The following is a 20,871-nucleotide window of genomic DNA, read 5'->3' as shown; positions in this document are numbered from 1 at the left end:
ACTAGTATGTATTTCAGCCTAGAATACATTTGATAATCTGTGCCAGTATCCAGTGTTGGTGGTCTTAAAATTCTACAACTGAGTGGAAAACTGTTAAATGCTCGGGCTTCGGAGCATGCCTAATTAATTCTTTGCAGGGTTTTATTCCTTTAAAAAGTGTTTAAAACATGGATTCGCTGTATCATTGAATATTGCATGCTTCCGTGGAAATAAATTGCATCAGTTTGATTCCTTTAGTGGTTCAGAGAGTTAGGGCTCTGCGCTTACTTTGGAAGTTTGCAGGAGCCTTTTGAAAGTTAAGGTTAAAACAGACAAAAGTTGCTGAAGATGCAGAGTAGCTCAATGGCAAAGTGAGAGCTGAAACTGGCATCAGGAAGGTCTGGGCACAGAGATCAAGGAGCCACATCCAGAAATCAGGCTGTAGATTTGCTTTGCACTCAACTCCAGGAGGAATTTGTGCTTTCTTTTTTTTAAAATTTTTGACTTGGCTCAGAAAATCACACCTGTGTTTATTTTATTTCACGACTGCTTAAGGTGATTATAATGGCTTAATCCTGGAGAGTGCTGGTGCTTCTCGGGAAGCAGGTGAGACAAGCTGAGCTTTTTCCTCTCCTGCCATCAAGCACCACGGGTATCCAGCCTCTCCAGCAACACTACGGATCTTTCAACGTCCAGGCTTACGTGCTTCTTCCAAGAGAAATGTAGATGGGAAAGCTGAAAAAGAAGCATGAGGTGGAGGCTGCTTATAATCTCAGTGCAGGATTAAAGGGGCCAACGTAAGCCTCTATTCCTCCCCCTTTCTTCACAGCTCATACCAGGGGCTGCTCTTAGCATGACCAGTCCCGTTAATTCTCTGGGTGCCTGATGGTGTGTGGTGGGTGGCACACGTGCCTCGGGCAGTAGCTGGATGTCGATGCTCCTGCTCCTCTGATGTTTGAGGAGATGCATCCTTTTCCCTGGAGCAGGTAATGGTGGCTGGCTCGCACACGTGGTGATGCTTGGTTAGCCCATTTCCATGGCTGTGGTGCAGCATTTCTCCTCCAGAGACCCCAGGGCAAGCTAGGAAGGCCGGCCAGCATCGCTGCGGTTTTCCCAGCCATGCAAAGCGTGGCCAGACATTCATTTATTTTCCTCTGATTTGGTTTTAAAATTGATTTCAAACTGGTTTGGTTTTAAAACTCACATTTTTTCTGATTAGTTCATCAGAAAATCCTGGCCCTTTCTAACTGCAGAGGAAAGGAGGGGGGCTGGAATGATTTATGGGTGGTTTTCTTGCCATTTCTTCTTTCTTTTCTCCCTTTCTCTTTCCTTGTGTACGTGTGTCCGGTCTATTAACGAGGCTGTCTTTTGCATTGTATACAATCTATATGAACAAAATGCTTCTACAAAAGGAAACCAAAAAAGCTAATTTAACCTTCAAAACCAGAATAGGCCTGAATCTTATAATTAATAAAGATGTTTTTTTTTTTTTTTTCTGAAGAGTGAAGGCACCATTTTTTCTATTAGTCTAGTTCGTAAGACTAAAAAGTCTTGTGAAAAAGCATTCCTATTATAAGAATTTCAATTTTATCTGCTTTGTTCCTGCTCACTAGCTATAGGAAATGTCTTTAATATCAAGAGAAACTACTACAGACATGCAAATGGGTGGTCATTGCACAGTGTCTCCTTCTTCAGTTGCCCCTGCAGGGGTGAGGAGCCAGCAGCTCCTGGGCTGGTTGGACACAATGGTGTTGATGTCTAACAAAAACTAAAAATCGAGCTGAGCAGAAAGCAATGCTGTGAGAACAAAGCCCCCTTGGCACTGCACGGCACCCAGGAATACAGGCAGGGGGCTGCATTAGGGGTCTGCGACCAGTCCGGGTGTCCCCACTGTGTGCTCTGGAGCAGCTGCTCCATCCCTGTGCTCGTACCCCGGCTGTACCTGCCCGTGCCACAGGCAGGGTTTTGTTGTCCACCACGTCCAGGAGTTTTTCAGATCCCAGAGGTGAGGAGCACGTGTGTGTGGGGGAGTTGAGCAGGACGGGGAGCTCGCTGGAGGGGCGTTCTGACCTTGCAAACTCAGTTCCTATTCCACAGCCTAAGAATTTGGGAAATGTTTGGCTGGGCACAAAACGGCCCAGAAGGAGCCAAGGCTGGGCAGCAGCAACGCTCTGCCTCAGCCACACAAGGTTTTGCTGCCAATGGGACTGAGAATTGCTAAGGACACCTTCCAAATGGCAAACAGCGCTAACTTGCAAATAGGCATTAGCATAAATGCAGCACTGCCAAATACAGCTGACTAAAAAGCACACACATAAATGTAGAAGTGTGCATTAATCCCTTTTTTTAAATGCACAAGTGCCCACTTTGCATTTTAATTTTATGAGATTGCACTGCAAAATGCAAAAAAGTCCTCACTTCTGGTGTGCAAACCTTGCCTGCACCGAGCTCTCCAGGTGTTGCCAGAGCTTCCCCACCGGTCACGTCCAGCCTTGAGCTACAGACCTCAAGGATAGGCGGCAACCAATTCAACCAAAAACTCAATAGTTTGCTTGAAAAAAAAAAAAGCTTAAGAAGGGCCAAGACATGCCATACAGTTTCACATCCCTGAAGATGGCCCTTGAACTGCAGTTCTCCCATCCATTTGAAGGCCACGCAATGACCCCTTTCCCTGCTGAGAACAGCATTCAGCCCTGCCCTGGGGATTTTTCCATTTCCAAAAAGCATTTTTCCATTTTAACGACCAACCAAGACATAAATTGAGTCTGTGAGAGGGCCTGCAGGTTGTCTCAGACCTGCTCACCCACCGTCTGCGCCACCATGCCCAGCAGCAGCACCTTCTGCCCGTCTTGCACATCTGCCTTGGTAAGCCCATACATGGCCCTCCCTTTCCTTCTTCGGTTGTCTTCTGGGCAGACACCTCTTTTCTGGAGTCTATCAGCCGCCTTGTGTGCTCTCATGGTGAGGTTAAACAAAGAATGGCTCTTCCACTGGGACTGAGAGGAAGAGAGACCTGTGGCATTATTTAAGACTGGCCCAACCTGCAATATTTAAGAAAGAACAATGCAAAGGATGCAATCAATTATTACAGTTTAAAGTCTATTGTGCTCATTGAAGAGCGAGCATATTCAGCAGTCCATATGCACCAGCAGTTGGCTAGAAGTGTAGTCAACATTTTATCCAACTCTCTCCAGTCTCCCTAAGCGGTGGGCAGTTTCCCTGCTATACCCATATGTGCGCAGCTAACTTTAACTATTGCATTGATTTGGAAATTAATTTGGCAATGCAAAATCTGTTAGGTCGAGGAAGTCAACATCTTCATTTATTCTCCTTTTAGACCAGGTCACGACTTAGGCTAAGGTTAGAAAATCAGAACCCAAATTTTCAGCGTAATTTAGATTTCCTCCGCCAGACTCCTGGCATGCCACACGAATATAGTTATTGCCCTCCAGAAATTACAATTTTCCTGGTCTGGCATCCTGTTCCTGGCAGTGATCTACAGCAGATGCTCCAGCAGAAGACAAAAACGTTAGGGACCAAATGGCAATGAAATTCCGTGCAGGATTGTCCTCATTCCCCGTGAGACACTGCTTTCAGAGCGGGGCTGGGCAGAGGGAGGGGAACAAACACCACACAATGTCCATATCCCGTGGCAGGAGAGAGATCCCCGTGCTCCAAGCGTGTAGCAAGGCTCTTCAGCTATGCTGGCAGCTACACGTGAGCTAAATGCTCCGTGTCTAGCTGGATGCGGACCTGTCTGATGTAACTGTGTGTGCAGGGGAGGATTGCACCACTCCCCAGAGCACCAAGAGAGGCACCAATATTTTAATGCCCTCGCTTTTAACCCTGGGGTTATTTTGTGCGACAATGGCATCAGCTTTAAGTTCAGAGGCAAGAGAGCACTTCAGTACTGCGCTCTGGGGACACCCCTGAAGACGCCTCGTGGTGAGGGCTTTGGGAACAGAGGAATGATAAAAATCTGCGGGCTCAGATCTGCTGCAGCAGCGCACGGCCTCCCTGCTAAGTTCATGCACAAGCCGGGCTGAAGCTCTCCAGTTTCCTGGGTACTTCTGCATAACAAGTGCTTGTGACCTCTGGACGCTGCCTACCGTGTTGAAATGAACAGCCATGTGTTTATTTGGAAATCTTCCTGCTCTGCCTCAATAGCTATTTGTCATGTTTCTTTAATGCCACAGCTGTTTGGCTACGCCAGGTCATCTGCTTTTATTAGCCCCTTTCCCACCACCCCCTGAAACTCACACCGGCCACCAGAAGATCCGTATCTGTGTCCCAGAATAGCACGTCTCTCCGTCCTCTTCTTTCAGGGAACGGGAAACTGCAGCATTTCCCTATTTTTCCCCCAAATTCTGCTCCGCCATGAAGGCTGGCATCGCGGGGCTGGCCGCGGGCATCCTGGGCGGCACTGGTGTGCTGCTCTTCCTCGTCGCCTTCGGGACGGATTACTGGCTGCTGGCTTCGGACACCTGCGGGATGGTCCCCGATGGAAACAGCACGCTCCAGCCCGGCGAGGTAAAGCCTGAAACCGTGTCTTACTGGGGAGGAGAAAAACTGACTCATTTAAATAACATGCTCTGAAAATGTTGAAAGGCGACAGAGCTACTTTCAATTCAGGCGCTGGCAGTTTTAGATGTGATAATATTTATGCTTATTTAAAGTGACCTGTTCATGTAAAAAGTCAGCCTGAGCTAACTTTAAAATTGTGACTGAAGTAAAAATGTCTAGGAAACATTAAAACGGCGCTTCTGTACTCTGACAGATACGGATGTTAGGGAATGAAAGGCGAAAATGTAAGAGCTTTACTTGTTGACAGCATTTGCCTCAAAAGACAAAAGATTTCTTCTGATATTTGCCATTGAAAGATTTCTACCCCTAGTTTGCTCATTTAAAACCAGTACATATTTTAAAGTGTAGAACTTGGCAATCATTTACATCTGAAGTGATACGACTGCTGCACAGACAGAAAACAACAGCGAGCATCAGGGGCAGCGCAGAGCAGACACGGATTCCTGCCCATCTAACACGAAGAGGCCTCTTTAGTGTAAAATTAAGATTTGTATAGGACTTTTGTTAGCAGGAAATGCAGTTTTTAGATGACAATGTTGAATGTTTCCTTTTTTTTTATGACAGGTGTTTTAGTGCTAAGTGCTGTTATCGTATGTTCATGGATCCTTTTGAATGTGGGATTTTAGCCGCACTTTCTATTGTCTGACTGCTCGAGGAAGTAACAGCCAGCCCAGTTCCCTCAGCCATCCACTCTTCAAAAATATTTTTGTGCTGATCAATGCGTAGCTTCAATTAAAAAATGACAGGAAGGTCCTTGTTTTGTGCAGCCTTTTTGTTACTTCAAAGTTCAATCCAATTAGGTTTGATTTTTTTTCTGGTGTGGTGAGTCACGCTGGGTAAACATCATGATGCCAGCAAGAAATACTTCCTTTCATTTCACAATCCTGTAATCAAACGTAGGGCACTGTTTGCTTGAGTCATGTTTCCAAATGACTTTCTCTAGTGAAAAAAAAAAAATCTGATAGAAGAAACTTCCAGCAGAAGATGCTGTCTTCTTTGTTTTAAGCAGCGTGATGGAGTCCCAAAGAAGACAGGGACACGGCTGAAGGGGCTGAAGGAGTGCAGCTCTGGTTTTGCATGCTTGGGAAAAGGCAACGTTAAATGTTTCGGATTTTTGTTCGTACTGCAGAGAGGCCAGGGATGGCACTGTGCACTGCCCAACCATCCCAGACCTGTGAGTTACGCTCTGGCCACATGTTAGTTTGTCTGTCACTGAGGCTGGGTGACTGCAGAAGTGCCTGGAAGACACAGGCACTGCTCTTGTTCTTTCCTCTGAGCTAGTCGATTTCTATTTGAGACCCTGTTTTCATGATTTCTAGTTCAGGTACCAGTTGTGTAAATGGGCTGTGTTTTTACCTTTCCTGCCCTTTCCCAAACTGGCAACGTGTTCCCTGAGTTGGTTTTGAGAAACCAACTCAAACAATAGCGAATCAAAGCCCCACCAAACAATGGAAGCAAACCATCCAGCTAAACACACACTTTCCACCTTTGCTGTGATGATCCCCACATCAGCTCAGGCTTTCGTTCCCTGCAGGCTGAAATGCTGACCGAGGCCGGGAAGGAGATCCTCACTTTCCACCATGAGGGCTTCTTCTGGCGGTGCTGGTTCTTCGGCGAGGGCCAGCCGGAGACCATCTGGACCTTCTGGTACAGTGAGTACCCGCGGCCTGCCCCGGCGCCACCGCTCTGTGTTTGGTTTCATTCTTCATTTTTGTCTCCTCTCTGTCAGGAGCTAACTTGGGTCACTCTTTCTGGGTTCTTTTTTGACTTGGATTTTGCTGCTGGAGGGCTGTTTGCAGTCACTTAGGAACCCCTTGGTGCCAACTAAAATATCACCTATGAAGCCTATGGGGTTGTGTCCTCCACCAGCAAGCACAGCTCTCCCCATGCCCCTTAATGCCTGTGTCCAGCCCAGGCCTGCTGACAGTGCCTGTCGGGCCCGTAGTGCTGCTCTAAAATCCATGTTTTGGCCATCGTGTGCTGAGCATTTCCACCTCCACACACACACACGTGGCCTCCTGGGTGCTCAGGGCCTCCAGCGGTGGGGTCCAGACCAAACCCTAGCCCATGGGCTGGTGCTCTTGGGCACACAAGACCTCTGTTTGAAGATCTTGCCTATTTTGCTTTTTAAGCTCCTGTTTTGCTTTTTAAGGTCGGTTCCCTCAATCAGGTTATTCCCTGGTGATTAGTTTCAGATGACTTTGCTGTCCCTCAGACCCTGATCTCCGAATCCTGTAAAATCTTGTAGGAAGAGTTACTGCCACTGTTCACCAGAACAACGTGGGATTTTTCTCACAGAAATTTTTTGATATGAAAAAAAAAAAAAAAAGCTGGTGAGAGGGAGTTTGCTATCTAATTACATTATACAGAAATACGTTATATAATATAATGTTACCTGCAGTAAAATGACTCTTCCTGATAACTGGCAAATTTGTATTACTTCTTTAGGTATTTATTATAATAGGATTGATCATGGCAAATTAATTTGCTGCTCTCGTGGATGTAATAATTAATTCAATAGGTATTCCATAGTCAATTTAGCATGAACTAATGTCCACCTATTATAAAGTGTTCCTTTGAGCTGGGGAACATATTTAAATAAGTGGCCAACCATTAATTAATTCATTTAACATTCATTCTATTACTGTTAATCACGATAAGCCTCAGTGGTATTAATATTGATGGGGCACGTCCGTTCTAATTGTGCTTTCCTCTCTCACCAACTGGAGGTCTCGTAAGGGGGCTTGCTCTAGCACCCAAACCTCTTCGCCCCTTCCAGGAGAGAAATAGCAAGAGGAATATTGACATTAATTTGAGTTGCTCCATCTTTTGTGATTTATGTCCACCTCAGACTGATGTTATGAAGATATGATGTCGTGGGGGCGGCAGTCTCAGATCCTGTTACATCTCCCCTCTCTCATCACTCTTCTGTTTTCTTCTGTCTAGCCACAATTTTGCATCTTTCTTTACTCCCCAGCCTTCATGAGTGTTATGCGTGTTTTCCAGAACAGGGCATTGCCGTCCAAATTATGGCATATGGTATAACTATGATTTTGCATAAAATCAAACCTTTTCTTGTTCTCTTGCAGCCAGCCAAGCACACCCCAAGCACTGCATGCACGGCTACCTGTTCCCCATGCCTGTCACTCTGGGACCTTTTCCCCATCCCTCCTACGACACGACCGCAGGTGGGTTCCCCCCTGCTCCCAGCAGCTCCTTGTCCCAGCAGCGGGGCCAGGAAGGACGGTGTGTGGGGTGTGCTGTAATGCTGTCCCCTCCTGCAGAGCTGCGGGTCCGAGCACAGCCAGGATTTTTGGGCAGCTCCTGACAAAGTGGCCTCGTGTGGCCCCGAGGCGTTCCCAGGGCCTGGCTCCCCAGGGGAGCTCCCGTGTTGATTCATTGCAAGACAAAATAAACAAACGCTGGAAAAATCAGTTAAAGACCAAATTGTCAAAAGATCCACGCAAGTGGCTGGCTTATTTTTAATACACCGAATACGACACAGTTGGAGAGCTCTCCTTTCAACTGGTTCCCTTTTTATTTATGTTTCTCTGTATTTTCAGAGTTCTTTAATGAATCAGCTGCTGTTAGGAATTTTAATTTGCTAAATTGGTGGCAGCAGCTAGAATTAATTCCATGATCTTTTTTGAAATGAATTGATTTCTTTAAATAGTGTGCATCACTCTGCGTTGCCTCTGGGGATCCGGGGCAGGCATACTGCACAAACAAACATCTTGACCTTTTCCTTAGCCTTTAGCAGTACCTTTTTAATTTTTTTATTTATTTTTTTTTTTACGAGGAATTAATTAAAAAAAATAATATTTGTCAGTAGGAGCATGTGAAGGAGAGCAGCTAGTTTCTTTTGCTGTGCTGTGTCGGATCCCTGCCTCGGGGCGCAAGCCACGATGTAGAACGGATGCGAGCAGTGGTGAAAGGAGTAGCCCGGTGCAGGCTGTGTATGGCAAGCACGCAGGTTATCGCTGGCTTATTTTTTCTGCTTAGGAGAGAGTGGTATGACGTCCAGCTTCTGAATGATCTCAATGATAAACACACTGATTTTTCCATACTAAATAAAGGGCCATTGAGCCATCTGTCGCTGCCTGTCAGCCTGCACTCGGCAGCCCTCTGCAGCTGCCTCCCAAAATGCCTTTTGGGGACGGCCCTGGGATGGGCTCAGTGCCGAGGCTGCTGTGGCCCCGCTGCCGAATTGGCCTCAGTGCTGTCATCCCTGGGGAGGCGGGGATGTGTCGGCACAGAGATGGGGATATCGTGACATAGAGATGGGGATGTCTCAGCACAAAATGGGGTATCGCGACACAGAGATGGGGATGTCTCAGTACCCATGTTTAGGACAGCTGGAGCTGCACCAACCCCACTGCAAAGCATCTGGAAATCTGAGGGGAGCAGGCACTTCTGCCGTGCACATTTTATTTTATTTCCAACCAGTCTGCACTCAGATGCAAATTATGACAAAACAGGAGGCCGTCCAAGAAGAGGGTCCTCCAGCTATTACCTGCTCCAGAGATAATTTTGCCTTATCTGCATCCTCTTAGGCTCCCTGAGAGAAACGGGTGACGGGAGGTTAAACATTAAAATGAATTCTGTGGTTTTGGAGAGTTCAAGATACTTATCTCTCCCTAAGTGGCTCTCCTGACAAAATGGTTTAAAATGAGCAAAACGCATCTTCTCTGTATCATTTTTCTTTCAAGTGTGAGTCATTTCAGCATTGCCCATTTGTTCACACTCAGCTCAAATCTCTCTAACTCATACTTCTGAGAAACAAAAAGCAGTGAGAGTCAGTGGTCTGAGAGGACCAGATAAATTGGGGGAATTGGAAGTGGGTATTGGAGAGTTTCTGCCAGAGGACCCCCACCTTTGGCTGCTCACTTGTCCCATCCAAAGTGACAGGGACATGATGGATGCGAATTTGCTTGCCTCTGGCTGGCGTGGTTGTGTGAAGTCACAGCAAAAATCCCCAAATCCTAAGGACAAAAAGGCAGTTGCTCTCTTGCCCTGTTCTCTGGCTTGGAGTCAAGGAAGGCCACAGTGGGAAAATGACAAGCTCCTGTTTTCACTGCAGTCCTGCTCTGCAGTCAATAACAATTGACTTTATTTTAAACCAGGGTCCTGGTACCTTCTGTAAGTGCAAGTTAAAACAGCACATAGATATAATCAGATTCCATCTCTTCAAATTTTGCTATTTTCTTTCCTTTCTTGCCCAGCCCCTCCATCCCCACAGGTACATCTAAGGACTGTGTCCTATGCTCTCACAAGCTCTATGACATGGTTTCATTGCAAACCTTTTCCTCTGTCTCCTCTGACTCTCCTCTTTTTGGCTGTGCAGTCTACAGAGGCTTCTGGACAGCGTTCATCATGCTGGCTGTGGCTGGCGGCCTGGTGGGAGGCCTGCTGCTGGTGTGTGGTGTTCCCTTCGTCAGCGCCAGGTCCTACAAAGTCGGCGGTGGGTTCCTGCTGGCCTCGGGTAAGCTCTCAAGCAGCAGGAATCGGATACACGGGGCAGGAATGCAGCGGCCGTGGCCCACAGTGTGCAAGGGGATGGGGAGGCACCCAGGGGTGGGGTGGTGCTGGGGAGGGATGGGGGCTCTGATGGAAGCAGCAGTGACTTGGAATAAATGGTCCTCCCCTTCCTCATGTGGAAATAAACGTCTGTTCTTAGCCAAGCATTACAAAGAAGGTCCTTAGTCTGGGGAGGAGTCTGGGAATTGGGCAACATAGTTTTTCTTCTTCGGCCTTCTGTGCAATCCAGAGAGCCTTTTGTTTTAGTAAAGCCTGGAGCTGCACCAACCCTGGGCACTGATTAGCCCTGCTCTGCTCCTGTCAGCCTTTCTTCATATAGTGTGAGTGGCTCCTGTCTTTGCTCTACATCTGGTACAACTGGAAAGCCACCACGCAGGGACAGGCATCCCCCACGCCACAAAACTGGAGGGCTTGCTTTAATAAAATCTGAAAAGATAAAGCAGTGTCACAGCAGAAAAATGAATTAAAAAGAGTAATTTATTCATTATTCCCATTATTAATTATTCCACTGAATTATCACTTGGGTTTTTTTCTTTTCTGTATTTGAGAGGGAATAACTAGCTTAACTAGGAGAAGTACTTGATTTATAACTATGACTCAAACTTGGAAATAGAGTTTTTTTTTGCAATGCAAGCAGTTAAAGCTTGGAGCTCTGGTAAGTCATGCCAAGGGAAGAGCTCTATAATGAAGTCAGGCCTTTCTCTGAAATTAATTATGCTTAATTATGGACCCTGCACTAGGTCCTTCTTCCTCAAGCACTGCATCAATCAAACATAAGCTAGGGTCTGTGCTCCATTTTGTGTGTATAAGTGTGTGTACCTAAGCTTTTGGGGTCCCAAAACATTCATGAAACTATTTAACAAGAGAGGTCCCAAACTAACCCTGGAGGAACTCCAACCGAACTCCTCCCAATCTTGTCATACCCTCCTATTATTACCTTTTGCTCTTTTTTCCCTGTTATTTACCTCCTTACCCATTTCATAGGTCCTTTCCTAATCTTCATCTTCTCCAGATGTACTAATAATTAACCATGTGACAGCAGCTGAGCTGCTTGTTAAAATGGAGCTAGATGACATCTATCTATTTGTCTAAAAAATCTGGAAGGCACTAAATCAACGTGGCCCTACCTGCCTCTGCTAATTCGCTCTGCATTTTGTCCAATTTTCCATTTGCCTCCAGGACTTCAGTTATTGAAATAAGGCCAGCAAGCCTGTGGGTATCTGCTTATCTCTCTCTTATATGATTTAATAAATGCTTGGTTGGGTTTAATTTTTTTTCCAAAGGTAAATTTTATGTGGTTTTGCACATGTGAATTTCATTCGGGAATGCAAGATGTCTTGCTCTCAGACAGCTGTTGGGTACCGACACCTTCCACTGCATAGTGCTGGAGACTTGAGACTGGGGCCAAGCACCTGAATTCTCTCCGAGGGAGACACTGCCTACCTCAGTTAACGCCCTGGTTTGCCAAAACCCACAGCTTTTGGTGGAAAATGGGGGATGGTCACGTTCTGACACAGCCAGATAAATGTAATGTCATGGAGAGAAGGGTGTTGAGTAAAGCTGAATCACCATATTCCATTTTTTTCATTGTTTTTGCACTTTATTTGACTCCTCCTGGTGTAAAAGGCCAGGACATAGAATTTGGTGCTTTTAGAAAAGCTGATTATTTATCACCTAAACCTCTTGGTGTTAGACAGAGATGCTGTGGCTTAAATAGAAGTTTGTATCAGTTTCAACCTGAATAGCAATCATTATTAGCTGTCGTTAAAAGGAACCAGCTCAGCTGAAAGAGTCTTACTGTTACATGTTCAATTTAAACAAAAGAGGAATGAAATATTATTTCAACATTTTCAGCATAGTTCGCTTACAATTTCAGCTGATCGCTGTGTTTTTGGATCCTGAAACTTCTGGATCCTGCTTGATGCTGGCATCCCGATGGACACAGGATGCCTCCCTCAGGGGTTATTTTCTCGCCATCCCTTCTAAAGCTATTTTGTGTAACTGCTCTCAGTGGTAGGAGCAGCGGATTTAACACAGCATCAACTCCCTTGCCGTGCCTTTCCTTCAGGTAGCAGGATGCGAGCGATGATGCAGGAGAAATTGCATATTGTCTTCTAATCACGGCCTGCAGGTCGGTGCTAATTAACCTCCCCTGCAGAAACAATCTGTCCTCGAGGAGGTGTAAAATCTGTGATGCACAGAGCAGGAACACGCTCTGGCCCTGGGACAGCCACACCAGCACCAAATCCATGCGGTGCTGGCCCCTTGGGATGTCCCGTGGCCCAGCCCTGCCCTGTCCTCAGCCTCCCTCTGCCCAGGCAGCCTTTAAACCATCATGAATTGTTGTAAAGCAATGAGGTGTTGGACCCTGAAGGGCTCTAAAGGTTCTGTAAGCTGCCTGGACGTGGTCTGGGGCAACCTGCTCTAGGTGCTCCTGCTTGGCCTGGAGTTGGACCCAGAGGTTCCTGCCCACCTCGGCCATTTGGGGACTCTGTGAAAGCTGCTGCAACCTGTTCTGGTAACCTCTCCATCATCTCCAGTGTGCCCCTCCAGGCAGAAGGATGTCAACGGATTAAGGTGAAGATTTTTATTGTCCAGTTAAGTTCTTTGGGTCTTCTCTCCAAGAGGCCTTCTGCTTCCTGTGCTTTCAGAGGACAAACCAGAGAGTCTGACAGCTTGGTGGTGATGTTTCTGAGAGGTTGTTCAGAAGACTGGAGCCATCCCCCTGGGTTCCTCTGCTGGACAAATCAGGAAATACAGCCAGGTCCCTCTGACATTCACAGCTACCTTCATTGGTACCTCGGTGAGCCTTTGTCCCTGCCAGCCTGCTCCCCGGAGTGCCTGAGATGCCTGAGCAAGCAGCCAGCGTGTCGCTTTCCTGCCTTTTTTTTTCCTTCTCAAACTCAGCCTCAGTGTTTGCAGGGGGAAGGCAGACACTGTCTGCTGACTAATTTCCACTTGTTTCGATAGTCGGATGACAATATGATTAATTATCATCACGGTGTCACCGAGCCGGGTGAAGGCTGCCTCGCACCTTCTGGAAGCTGTGTTGAAATTCCTGAGATGATTTCGCTCATGCTCCTTCATTTCTATTTCCTTTGGGCATTTTAGCAGCCAAGCTTAGAAGTGAGAAAACACTTCATCCAGCCCTGGGGCTGCTTCTGAACCTGCAGTGCTGCTGTGCGGTGTTCAGACTGGTATAGCAGCAGGTTTAAGTGAAGACAATGACACAAGATCAAGCTATTGGCTTGCTCAGGACTGAGGAGGCTCTTCTGGAGGGAGGAATTGTCCTGCTGCATCCTACATGATGTTAAACAACACAAACAGGAGTCATTACCAGCTATCCTTGCACTGGGCAGCACAAATACCTTGTTAAATGTGCACTAACTTCCTCCAGCCACTGTGCTCCCTATGCTGGTTCTTGAATATCCTGACCCATGTGGCACCATCACTGCCTGTACTGGAGGGATGCTGTGGCTGTGGGACATCTCCACACATCTCTGTTGGATTTTATGCCAAAATTCCTTCTCCCACATCATTTTGGCAAGTCTCAGGCTCTGCATGTACAGCAGAAGCTGACAGCTGGGGAAAGGCAGCTGAAGGTCACCCCTCCATTCCCTTATTATGAGCATCCCGAAGAGGTGACCGGTAAGAAAGGCAAACGAGTTGCTGACGGTCAAAGTTCATTTTTCTTGTAATTAGCAGATTGCATGAAAGTTCAGGAGCTTCCACAGAATAAGAGTTAAAGATTGAGTTCACTCACCTGTCCCTACAATTAACAGCTATAAAGGTGTCACTGGGATAAAAAGTGAGTGAAAGTAGAAGGCAGACTCCAATTTACCCACAATTAAGGTGCAGGGAGTGCCGGGGGTTTGTGTGCTCATGGTTAGCCCCTGGATGGAGGAGATTTAACACCCCACTTCAATTTTCCCACAATTAGCTCCTCCCCAGAAGATGCCATTGACCTCATCAGCTTGGAGACTGAGTTCCAGGGTTAATTTTTTCTGTTGCTGCCTAATGAACAGTGCCAAAGAGGGATGCTGGGTTCACTTCTTGGCAGAGCAGTACAGAAAAAAGCTTTTTTTTTCAGCTTGCTGACCAAAGCTGCAAGAATTCTGTCTCTGTATATTCAAAGCCACTTGGGGCCAGTGGGATATGAAGATGCCTTTCTGCTACGGCTGCACAAAGAGCATCCAGAAGGAGGTGGCTTTTGGTTTCCTTTTCTCGCCGTGGAGGCTGCGTAAATGTGTCCCGGGGACTCTTTGCCACCCCAATGTAATTATTTTAGGGAAGAAATTGCTTACTTCGCATTTTCTTGTCATTTTACTGGAGTGTGAAAGCATTCTTAATTTAGGTGTGGAGGCTGTGGCCGTGCCATCACCTCCAGCACCTGTTCATCGATAATCACACTGCTCCTCCCGGGCTCCCCAGGAGCAGCACAGGGGCAGGTAGGTTTTGGTCTGCTTTCCCCAGTAAATGAGCCTCAGGCAACCTGAATTGTCCTGGGACAATTCAACTCGACAACAAACAAACAAACAAACAAAAAACCCAAACAAACATACAGGAAAAAAAACAACACTTTTTATTTAAAGAAAAATAGGAAAGCTCTGGAAAAAAACACCACTGTACCCATGTCCTCTGCCCCTCTGGGACTACTTTTATATTTGTGTCTCTTACGGTAGGTATTATAAGCTAATGAAATATAAATTGATCTTTAAAAGAGCACTTTTCAAGGTTCAGTTGCTATCTAATTAATTTAATTTTAAATTACATCAGTAATAAAGACTTAATTGCCTTCTTATCAATATATTGTATTTTGTAAAGAACATGCGACTATTTAAACATTCAATCATTTTCTTATAGAAGAATAATTGGTATTTTAAGCATACAACTATCATACTAAGTGTAAAATATTTATTTGTGCACGTAATTTCAAGTGGTATCACAATCTCAATGAACATGCAAATGTTACAGCAGCTGCTGTTTAACTCCTAGCCTGCCTTTCCAGCAACCACGCGGACTCGTCTGTGGAAGGGAGAACGGTCTGAGGCAGCACAACGTGGTGATGAGGAGTGTGTTCATACAGTTACACACATTTCTCATTATTAAGGTTCAATTCCCAGTCCCTGGGTGCAGAAGGCAGTTTAATAAACATGACAGCTTGGGATGGGTAGCTTCAACTTCTCTATAACACCTAGTGAGGACTGAGAAACATTTTGGACCCTACACATGAGACTCATTCTAGGCTACAAGACGTGGAGCAGGGTTTTAAAGCAGCAAATGTGCTTATATCCCTTGTGAGCAGGAACACAGCTCAACGCTGCTGTGTGTCCTCCGAGCGAGGGCTCGGTAAGCTCCATTGCTAAGCAGATAGATCAATGTCAAGCCATACCCGCAGCCTGTGCCTAGCATGGAAGCTGGATTTTGTAGTGCATAAGCTGCCAGGAAGAATAATTAAATATACTGCAAGCTACCTTTGGTTTAAAATTTGCAAGGGGAGAAATGAAATCCAGCAGAAGCCAGAATGCATCAGCAGAACTGTGTGGTGACTTGTCAACTGCAGTGATTCTGAACCGTTTGCTTCACTTCTACTACGAAAATACCATAATCTGTGATGTATGTCCTTCATAGCTGTACTCACATGTGTGTCTGTATCTATACAGAACCATTTAAACGTAGTAAGCTTCTAGCTGTGAAGTGTCGAGACCAGATTTTACTGAAGTAGTTTCAGACCTGTCATCACACTGCCACTATTTGGTGTTAATGTATGCTGACTTTTAAATGCACTGTATGTATTCTTTAATGTGATGCAGTAAATAATACTGGGACCATCCTAGGTTTTGTCATCTGTTTTGTGCAAAGACCTACCACTCTGAGTTGTGGGGAAGGAGGTTCCTATAGGGTCACCCAACACAAGAATCCACTTTACCCCACACGGGTCTGGGAGGTGCCTGCACTCCACTTCAGACGTGGCCACGCTCTCCCCGTGAAGGCTGCCCTCGTGAGGCCTTCTGTGTGGATGAGTACGGAAACACGAGATGCTCAGCCTGATGGACAGCTGCTAGTTGGGTCACAGGCACCTCACAAGACCTGGGAGGCCCCTTATGAGCTCCAAGAGGGATGCTGACTTTGAAGTCACAGCTCAAGTGTCCTCAGTCCTTCACCCTGGGTCTAAGGAGGGCGAATAAGGTCTCACATGCCAGTGTTGGGCCATAAAAGTTTATACAACCTCACAGTATGAGCTGTTTGATACTGTTATTTAGTAGTCCAGCTGAGGTTGATTTATCATGGCTACTTGGATGTGCAAGGGGACTCCTGCAAGCCAGGCCAGCCCCCTGGGTGTCCATGGGGCTCTGTTTGTCCCCGTGTCGGGGCAGCAGCACTGAGTGCAGCATGTTCAGTGCCAGCAGGACCAGTCCCCGTGGCTTTGTGTTTCTTGTGGAAAAGGGATCTGACATTGGAAGGCAGATTTTTCCTCTCTAAAGGAAAAACTCAACAAGGAATGGCATTCTGCACCATGGACCTTTAATGCAAAGGGTCTGCAAGAATAGATGGGAACCTGTTGCAGTCTTTCCTCACTTTTCTGTATCTTATAGGCTGGTTGTAATCAGAGAATAACTTTGTCTCTCTTTCCAGGAGGCTTATTTCTCCTGCTCATTTTCCTCTTCGTGATGTGGAAGGAGTTTGTGGCTGATTTTCAGAAGTACATCCTCCTGGAGAGGAGTGAAATGTGCCTGGAGGAAACGCCTGTGCGCGTGTACTACGGCTGGTCCTTCATGTTCGCTGCCGCAGGGGTGCCCCTGGTGCTGCTCTCCGGACTCCTCTTCTTTCTCGTCGGCAGAGACATTATGAAATCCCTGGAGTAAGAAAATGGGTGATGCTGGGCAAGCCTCAGAGAAAGCTGGTGATACCCCTTGTAATGAAATGTACACAAGTTTTGAGGACTCGGTCGTTTTTGTAGCTCTAATTGTCGGCGTAGGTGCATGATTAAAGTCACTGGTGCGTGGAGGCAGGGGTGGAGCACTGAGCACGCAGCTGCTCTCAGTCCTAAACCACTATTACACTCTGGAGAAATGTAGACATATCCATGGACTGTGCAGCACTTTTAGGTCAGAGGAACAGCCTTCGCTGTGCTAGGCAGCTACCACGACCCATCCGTATTCAGCAGAGCCGGAGGTTTACGGTGTTCCCAGCATCCTTGTTTCTTGTAAGAGGTAATCGAATCTGGCTGTGAGGGTGTACACTCTAATGTCTATTTCTGAAAAAGCAATTAAGGACGATTTTTTTTTTTAGCTGGCTCTAATTGACATCAAAGGACAACCGTTTTAATGGAATGTCAGGAAACATGAGAAAGTTTTTCGTTAAAAGCCCTGATTCTGAAGATACAAATGTAACTGGGCCTAACCTAACTTGCAATAAGTGACTAAAGCAATTTCTGTGGCATCACAAAATGTATTAATTAGTCTTTCTTTACAGCACCATGCTACTGTGCATTTAATATTTTCCTGGACATAGGGTTGTGGGCATTCACAATTCAAAAACTGAAAGATGGACTTGGGGGAAAGGGAATGGGAACAATAATACTATGATTTTTGTTTGTTTGTTATGGTAGAACCTGTCAGCCGGCATAGAACAAGTCAGTTCCAAATATACAATTTATATATATTAAAATTCTTGCAATTGCTCAAGTGTACGTTGTCTGACAGGTTACAGTAGTCCCACTAAGAGTAATGCATGCTAATTCTATACAAAACCATCTAGGTAAGGAAGGTGAAGTCATTTATTCTGTGTATGTGGAGGTTTGTAGAGACACTCAAGGAATGTCAAAGATTTGATCTTGCTGTGTTTTTCAGGCTGGATCTTGCTGCTTTGAAGTAGTTTGTTGGGCCCTTGCTTGCTGAACTCATTTGCATAAATTGTAAATAAAACTTACTAGAAATATATGCTTTTCTCATGGATGTCATAGTTTGTGCTAAACATACATTTCCCAAGCTTAATGTCATACTATTGACTCAATATAGTTAATTAATAATGTAATGTAAATCTCTTCTAGAAAGCAGAGAAGATTGTTGGCAGTATAAAAATGTTTGTTAATGCTCTTCCTAAAATACTATTCGTGTCTGGCATTTCTTTCCTTTATGGAGCAAGTTCTAATTACTCTTTTACAAGATTCATGGCATACATAGAGTGAGAAATTGTAATTCCCACATGTAAAGATCAGTTCTTTCATATGAATAACAGGCTTGGTCTACAGTTCTTAAGTAAAATTCACACTGATTTCCATTAATAGAAATGTTGGTTGAATAGAATTGCTATGTACAGGTAAAAATCATGCTTTATTTTATTTATTTATTTATTTATTTATTTTTCCCCAGTGAGTAGCTGTTTCATGACATTTACAAACACACAGGTATTGCATTGTTTTATTTGGCAAATTTAAACTTTTTTTTTTTTTTTTTTCCCATTATATCTCTTTGGATTATGCCTGTGCCCCATCAGTTCTTCAAGTGATAATTTCTCACTATAAATTCACTTTGAATAATTTTTGTCATTTAATTATCTATTCAGTGTAGAGATGAACACTTATGGTCACAAAGAATAAAAGTATATAATCCAGGAGCAGAAGAGGTCAAGATTTACAGTCACTTGCCTTTCACTGATCCCATAAAACAATCCAAGCATGCAGAAATGATGATCCCATAAGAGACACCAGGGCAGAAGTATGAGAATGCAGCAAGAAATCCATCAGACTTATTGATATCTGTGAAGCTGAGGATCCCTGAAGTTGTGAATATAGAAGTGAGTTTTATATTATAGAATGAAATATTTATTAACTTTCTCCATCTGTTCTTTAAAAAATTTAGTTTAATGTCATCAAGGCATTTATGGAATACATTTAGCTTAATCATGCATTCATGCCTTAGGGAGTAAACCATCCCTGGAGACTTGCTCCTTCTGGATCAGCTCTAGAACGAGCAATCGTTTAAAACTCTATCATTCTTTTCAAAAACATGACTTTGAATCATTCTTGAACGGATATATATATTTTTAAACTTTGGCATTGGGCATACTTTAATAATCATGGCAATAAGTATATAGAAAATGCGATTATGGACTAGTACAATTAAATTAATTACCACTTATATTAAAATGCAACATTTATAGTCAGCACAAGTGTGAACCAAACATGTTATGTTGGTAGACTAAGGAGTCCAACTCCTTTGGCCTCCTGTGGCAGTTATACCTTACATGGATAAAATTTTGTATGAAAATCATTGTTTCTGAAAATATTAAAAAATAAGCTGATGGACTCAGTGGTAAGGTTTAAAAATGTGAAAACCAAGGACTCTTTCATCTGTTGAATGTGAAGAAGTCTGATGAAAGGATATTATAGAGTAGTGACAAGGACCTAATTCTGATCCAAGTTTTGTCATTATAAATCATGAGTAATTCCAGAGACTGCAGTAGACTCTTATCACTGTTAAACATCTGTAAGTCAGATCAGAACTGGGACTAATAAATACATTCAAAAATGCATAATTAAAACTGTGATTTCACATCACTGATGAATTTTAGTCAAGGATTTCTTCAAGGATGCTTTTCTCACATTAGCATTTGACGTTAGTAAGCAATGAATAATTCCATTTTTTCTTTCCAACATCTGGGACACTTCCTGCTTTATTTGCTACTTACTGAGCGCTCTGCAGGAAATATTAATGAATCTTGGGTGTTAAACTACAGGCCCTGTGGATCATGCTCGTGAGGCAACGTTACATAGCAGACACTGTATGTCTTGAGATTAAGAGGCTTGATTTTGGTGAAGTAAGATATCAGGAGGTTTGTCAAATAGGTGGGAGATACAGAGCTTTGGGGAGGTTACCCAAGGATCAAGCCCCTGCAGCTTCTTTGTTCGTATGTTCCTTCATATTAATTACTTCAAAGGGAGGCAAAAATTAATGATAAAACCTTTTCCCTTGGTCTGTTCACCTCTTTTACTGGTGATTTGGCAAACTAGCACCTGGAATGCCCTAAGGCCTGGGGCAGTGCTGGGTGCTGGGCAGCAGCACCGAAGAGTGTAGAAGAGGAGATGGGCACACTGCTGTGCTCTGCTGCTTTCTCACAGCGCTGGCAGACTGGTGCTATTTAATTTTTCTTGGTAAATTTTGTGCTAAAACTCCACATTTAGAGGCATCTGCTAGATCGTTAGATCTGCTAGCATCGTTAGAGCAACCTGCAGAGGAAATCTGGGTTTAGCAGCACAGGGAAGAGAGCTTCCAAAGGAGGAAAAGAAACTTTCTTCTGTGCTGCTGTGAGGTGACCTTTGATTCTCAGGGCCGATCATGGATGATGCCATGTTGCATCCTTCCTTCCTTCCCCTCCCTGCCTTAGCCCAACAGCCAAGGATGAGGTTTGTGGACACAGCAAGGCGTCTGGTGCTGAGCACATGCAGGATGAGACCAGCGGAGTCCCTTGACACCCATGCAGGAGGCTGAGGATGGACATTCATCATTCCTGTGGCCTACCTGTATGTACTAACTTAGGCCAGGAGTTGGCTTTGCTCTGCAGTAATGATGGAAATGGAGGCCGTTAACTGAAAGGCAACCAGAATTAACTCCAGTTAAGTGTACAACCTCTTGGATGGCTTGCTTTCACCCAGAAGGACTTAAAAAACTTTTCTGTATATCCAGAAGAATCCAGCTTATCTGGACAGGTTTTCAGCTTCATCCTGCTGAGTCAGCACAGTGTGGAGGGCCTCTTGTCTCTCGCCCT

At 44.9% G+C, this 20,871-nt stretch overlaps 1 protein-coding gene across 1 annotated transcript; it reads left to right on the top strand.

Moving 5' to 3' along the window:
• The first annotated feature begins 4,231 nt into the window (after window positions 1–4,231).
• On the top strand, window positions 4,232–18,044 carry LOC137863663 (transmembrane protein 182-like). The gene is made up of 5 exons (XM_068697012.1): window positions 4,232–4,509; window positions 6,098–6,215; window positions 7,653–7,751; window positions 9,908–10,045; window positions 16,738–18,044. The coding sequence occupies exons 1-5, from the start codon at window positions 4,357–4,359 to the stop codon at window positions 16,965–16,967; spliced, it is 738 nt and encodes a 245-aa protein (XP_068553113.1). The 5' UTR covers window positions 4,232–4,356; the 3' UTR covers window positions 16,968–18,044.
• The last annotated feature ends 2,827 nt before the right edge of the window (window positions 18,045–20,871 follow it).

Source organism: Anas acuta, chromosome 13, assembly GCF_963932015.1.
Source record: "Anas acuta chromosome 13, bAnaAcu1.1, whole genome shotgun sequence".
NCBI lineage: Eukaryota > Metazoa > Chordata > Aves > Anseriformes > Anatidae > Anas > Anas acuta.
Note: the sequence above shows the minus strand (reverse complement) of the source record. Positions and strands in the feature narration are given on the sequence as shown.